This window comes from Myxine glutinosa, chromosome 11 (genome assembly GCF_964187855.1).
Source record: "Myxine glutinosa chromosome 11, kmMyxGlut1.1, whole genome shotgun sequence".
NCBI classification, from domain to species: Eukaryota; Metazoa; Chordata; class Myxini; order Myxiniformes; family Myxinidae; genus Myxine; species Myxine glutinosa.
Window position 1 is genome coordinate 52,871,368 of NC_136271.1, and position 6,000 is coordinate 52,877,367.

At 44.7% G+C, this 6,000-nt stretch overlaps 1 protein-coding gene across 3 annotated transcripts in view; it reads right to left on the reverse strand.

Annotated features, from left to right (window-relative positions):
- Positions 1-4,505, reverse strand: part of LOC137436662 (receptor-type tyrosine-protein phosphatase mu) — a 571,417-nt gene extending 566,912 nt beyond the window's left edge. For 2 of the 3 annotated variants that reach the window (XM_068130657.2, XM_068130658.2), the window contains exon 1: positions 4,329-4,474. In XM_068130657.2, the coding sequence (XP_067986758.1) occupies positions 4,329-4,404 (76 nt within the window). In that variant the 5' untranslated portion in view covers positions 4,405-4,474. Of the gene's footprint in view, positions 1-4,328 lie in introns of all 3 variants that reach the window. The other variant, XM_068130656.2, reaches the window with a different exon arrangement.
- Between the last annotated feature and the right edge of the window lie 1,495 nt (positions 4,506-6,000).

The following is a 6,000-nucleotide window of genomic DNA, read 5'->3' on the forward strand; positions in this document are numbered from 1 at the left end:
CCGGGTTCCTACCTGCAAGCTCGTTCATAACATACCGGGTTCCTACCTGCAAGCTCGTTCATAACAAACCGGGTTCCTACCTGCAAGCTCGTTCATAACATACCGGGTTCCTACCTGCAAGCACGTTCATAACAAACCGGGTTCCTACCTGCAAGCACGTTCATAACAAACCGGGTTCCTACCTGCAAGCTCGTTCATAACATACCGGGTTCCTACCTGCAAGCACGTTCATAACATACCGGGTTCCTACCTGCAAGCACGTTCATAACATACCGGGTTCCTACCTGCAAGCTCGTTCATAACAAACCGGGTTCCTACCTGCAAGCTCGTTCATAACATACCGGGTTCCTACCTGCAAGCACGTTCATAACATACCGGGTTCCTACCTGCAAGCACGTTCATAACATACCGGGTTCCTACCTGCAAGCACGTTCATAACAAACCGGGTTCCTACTTGCAAGCTCGTTCATAACATACCGGGTTCCTACCTGCAAGCACGTTAATAACAAACCGGGTTCCTACCTGGAAGCACGTTCATAACAAACCGGGTTCCTACCTGCAAGCTCGTTCATAACATACCGGGTTCCTACCTGCAAGCACGTTCATAACAAACCGGGTTCCTACCTGCAAGCTCGTTCATAACATACCGGGTTCCTACCTGCACGCACATTCATAACAAACCGGGTTCCTACCTGCAAGCACATTCATAACAAACCGGGTTCCTACCTGCAAGCACGTTCATAACAAACCGGGTTCCTACCTGCAAGCTCGTTCATAACATACCGGGTTCCTACCTGCAAGCACATTCATAACAAACCGGGTTCCTACCTGCAAGCACGTTAATAACAAACCGGGTTCCTACCTGCAAGCACGTTCATAACAAACCGGGTTCCTACCTGCAAGCACGTTCATAACAAACCGGGTTCCTACCTGCAAGCACGTTCATAACAAACCGGGTTCCTACCTGCAAGCTCGTTCATAACATACCGGGTTCCTACCTGCAAGCTCGTTCATAACATACCGGGTTCCTACCTGCAAGCACGTTCATAACAAACCGGGTTCCTACCTGCAAGCTCGTTCATAACAAACCGGGTTCCTACCTGCAAGCTCGTTCATAACATACCGGGTTCCTACCTGCATAACGGAGTGTTGACTGAGTTGACCAAGCAAGCTGAGTGTGATATGAGCATCGAGTGGAACAGCTCATTTTGAACCACCCTGAGAAGGTATCCCTCTAAAGTCTGTGCACTTAAACCCACGTGCACGGTTATAAACAAACGGACGTACAGATTCATTCAGAATTACGAACACATGTACATAGGCATGCATGGTAACAAATGCATGTACATCGACGTGCAAGGTTACACACGCATGCACATATATGTGCAGGGTTACACACACATGTACATAAACGTGTATGGTTATAAACGCATGTACATATATGTTTATGGTTATAAACGCATGTACATAGACGTGTATGGTTATAAACGCATGTACATAGATGTGTATGGTTATAAACGCATGTATTGTACATAGATGTGTATGGTTATAAACGCATGTATTGTACATCGATGTTTATGGTTATAAACGCATGTACATAGACGTGTATGGTTATAAACGCATGTACATAGACGTGTATGGTTATAAACGCATGTACATAGATGTGTATGGTTATAAATAAACGCATGTATTGTACATCGATGTGTATGGTTATAAACGCATGTATTGTACATCGATGTGTATGGTTATAAACGCATGTATTGTACATCGATGTGTATGGTTATAAACGCATGTATTGTACATCGATGTGTATGGTTATAAACGCATGTACATAGATGTGTATGGTTATAAACACATGCACATAGATGTGTATGGTTATAAACGCATGTATTGTACATAGATGTGTATGGTTATAAACGCATGTACATAGATGTGTATGGTTATAAACGCATGTACAAAGAGGTGTATGGTTATAAACGCATGTACAAAGAGGTGTATGGTTATAAACGCATGTACATAGCTGTGTATGGTTATAAACACATGCACATAGATGTGTATGGCTATAAACGCATGTATTGTACATCGATGTGTATGGTTATAAACGCATGTACATAGATGTGTATGGTTATAAACACATGCACATAGATGTGTATGGTTATAAACGCATGTATTGTACATAGATGTGTATGGTTATAAACGCATGTACATAGATGTGTATGGTTATAAACACATGCACATAGATGTGTATGGTTATAAACGCATGTATTGTACATAGATGTGTATGGTTATAAACGCATGTACAAAGAGGTGTATGGTTATAAACGCATGTACATAGATGTGTATGGTTATAAAGGCATGTACAAAGAGGTGTATGGTTATAAACGCATGTATTGTACATAGATGTGTATGGTTATAAACGCATGTACATAAATGTGTATGGTTATATGTACATATGTGTGTATGGTTATAAACGCATGTGCATAAATATGAATGGTTATAAACGCATGTACATAGATGTATATGGTTATAAACGCATGTACATAAATGTATATGGTTATAAACGCATGTACATAGATGTGTAGTTATAAACGCATGTACATAGATGTGTATGGTTATAAACGCATGTACATAGATGTGTGTGGTTATAAACGCATGTACATAAATGTATATGGCTATAAACGCATGTATTGTACAAAGATGTGTATGGTTATAAACGCATGTACATAGATGTGCATGGTTATAAACGCATGTACATAGATGTATATGTTTATAAACGCATGTACATAGATGTGTATGGTTATAAACGCATGAACATAGATGTATATGTTTATAAATGCATGTACATAGATGTGTATGGTTATAAACGCATGTACATAAATGTATATGGTTATAAACGCATGTACATAAATGTATATGGTTATAATCGCATGTACATAGATGTGTATGGTTATAAACGCATGTACATAGATGTGCATGGTTCCAAACGCATGTACATTTGACATACAGAGTGAAAACTAGTGCATGCGTGCAGATAGGAACCTGGTATGTTATGAACATGTGTGTGTGTCGGTAGGGACCTGGCATGGTATGACCATGCAAGCAGGTAGGAACCCAGTATGTTATGAGGGTGCGTGCAGGTAGGAACCCAGTATGTTATGAGGGTGCAAGCAGTTAGGAACCCAGTATGTCATGAGGGTGCGTGCAGGTAGGAACCCAGTATGTTATGAGGGTGCGAGCAGTTAGGAACTCGGTATGTTATGAATGTGCGTGCAGGTAGGAACTTGGTATGTTATTACCGTGCATGTGTGAAAGTAGGAATCTAATGTTATGAATGTGCATGTGGAGGTAGGAACCCGGTATGTAATGAACCGGTATTTTATATGTGTGTGCAGGTACGAACCCGGTATGTTATGAACGTGCATGCAGGTGGGAAGCCGGTATGTTATGAACGTGTGTGCAGGTAGGAACCCAGTATGTTTTAAACATGTGTGCAGGAAGAATTCCGGGATGTTATGAACGTGCATGCAGGTGGGAAGCCGATATGTTATGAACGTGTGTGCAGGTAGGAACCCGGTATGTTATGAACGTGTGTGCAGGTAGGAACCCAGTATGTTTTAAACAAAACATGTGTGCAGGAAGAATTCCGGGATGTTATGAACGTGCGTGCAAGTCGGAACCCGTATGTTATGAACGTGTGTGCAGGTAGAAACCCGGTATGTTATGAACGTGCGTGCAGGTAGGAACCCAGTATGTTATGAACGTGTGTGCAGGTCGGAACCCGGTATGTTATGAACGTGTGTGCAGGTAGGAACCGGTATGTTATGAACGTGCGTGCAGGTAGGAACCCGGTATGTTATGAACGTGTGTGCAGGTAGGAACCCGGTATGTTATGAACGTGCGTGCAGGTAGGAACCCGGTATGTTATGAACGTGTGTGCAGGTAGGAACCCGGTATGTTATGAACGTGCGTGCAGGTAGGAACCCGGTATATTACGAACGTGTATGCAGGTAGGAATACAGTATGAGCGTGCATACTATTACTAGCAAGTACGAATCCGGTGTTATGAACGTTCGCCCATGTACTAACTCAGTAGGTTGTGACAGTACGTGCATGTACATTGTACGAACCCAGTTTGTGAAAACGTAGCCGAAGGTAGGAACAGACTTGTTAATTGCGTAGCCGGACACGGACACACGTACTTCCCCCACGGCGATAGACCGACCATTGTGCACACGGTGAAGGTGAAGCGCCCGCTCGGAGGAAAGTTTTGTTTGCGAGTTCCGCAGATGCGAAGTGCACCGGAAAGGACAAAGCACACCCTCACTCACCGGAGAATTGTAGCCGAGACGCCCCGAGGTGAGCTACGGGCAGCGAGCACGCCAGGGCGAAGAGCAGAGCGAACATCCCGAGAGCGTCCGCGCCGGGCCCAGCTCCGTTAGCCCGGAGAACACGCGCCTCCGCGCTCACACGAACGGATGCCCCGCCTCCTCGCACACGTCACGCATGCATGCCTCGCCCCTTAGCACGAGTCCCCCACTCCCTCGACTGTCGACTCGGACTCCCCCTTGCAGTCTTCCCGATTCTCCCGAGCTGCGAGTCCGCCGCTTCAACTTTCCGTGCCTGACCGCCATGTGCGCACCGTCTCCAAACAATGTTGTGCGATCTCGGACCGGTTGAGCAGAGGTTGCAGGACACCTGCGTTTCGCTCTGCTGGTAACGCATCCCACGGTAAAGCCATGATGGTGTTTGGCCGAAGCTATCGATTGTTACACCGCGGCAAACAGCCAGTAAATTATGACGGAGGGACGATGGTTGCACCGGCGTCGCCCACCGATCGGTGATGAAAAACCGTCGCTGTGTCCAAGGGGTTGCTGATGCAGAGGCTCCGACGGGCGGGATCGACCATGGATTCCCTCCTGCATGTACGAATTAATTAATTTCCCGCGCAAAACGTCTTCCAGGGCAGACCCAGTGAGTGCTTTGCCTTCACTACCTGCTGCTCCTACTTCTGCTAAAAACGTTGTTTTAGTAATTTTGCTGCACGGAGTTAAAGGCCGCCAGTCGGCCATCTTTGGTCGGAGTACAAAACAAAATCGTCTGCATATGTATAATATCTTGTACAGGCAGTCCCCGGGTTACGAACGAGTTCCGTTTTTAAGTCTGGCTGTATAAAGTCGAATTTGTATGTAAGTCGGAACAGTTACGTACGGTTCACATCTAGTGTCAATTAGTCAAATGTTTGTCTTAGTATATAGTATATATTTTACCTAAAACATCTATAGGTATAAAAAACATGAAAGAATCTTTTCTTAAACTGTTTAGATAGAAAAGAAAAGATAATGATTAAAGTTTAACACTTACTCTCGTTCCAATTGATGTCTTGCAAACCTTGAAACGATCAGACCTTGATATATCTCTCCGAGATGATGGGCCTGGTGCTGGAGAGGATGGACCTGGTGCTGGAGAGGATGGACCTGGTGCTGGAGAGGATGGACCTGGTGCTGGAGAGGATGGACCTGGTGCTGGAGAGGATGGACCTGGTGCTGGTCAATTTTCTTAAAGTAAACATCAAGGGTGGCTTGAACAGAGCTTTTCTCATATTTCTCTTATCTACCGCTCCCCTTATTATATACTTTGTGTGTCTGTTTGATTTTTTTCTGTGTGATAAATGTTAGCTCTTTCACGAGCCTCGATTCTGTATACAACCAAAAAAAAACAAAAAAAAAAAACATTTTTTAATAATAGGCTGTACGGAGGTCGGTACGTAAGTACGGGCGTTCGTAAGTCGGGCGTTCGTAACCCGGGCGTTCGTAACCCGGGGACTGCCTGTATTGTCTTTGTGCCAAGTTTTGAACAAAGTCGGTCCATGCATGGCCGATAAATGTTTGGGGACACGTGTAAGTAACAAAATGGCCGCCAGTCGGCCATCTTGGATCTGATCTCGAGAGAAAATGACGTGCATATGCAAGCCATCATTCATTATATCGGTGTGCCAAGCTC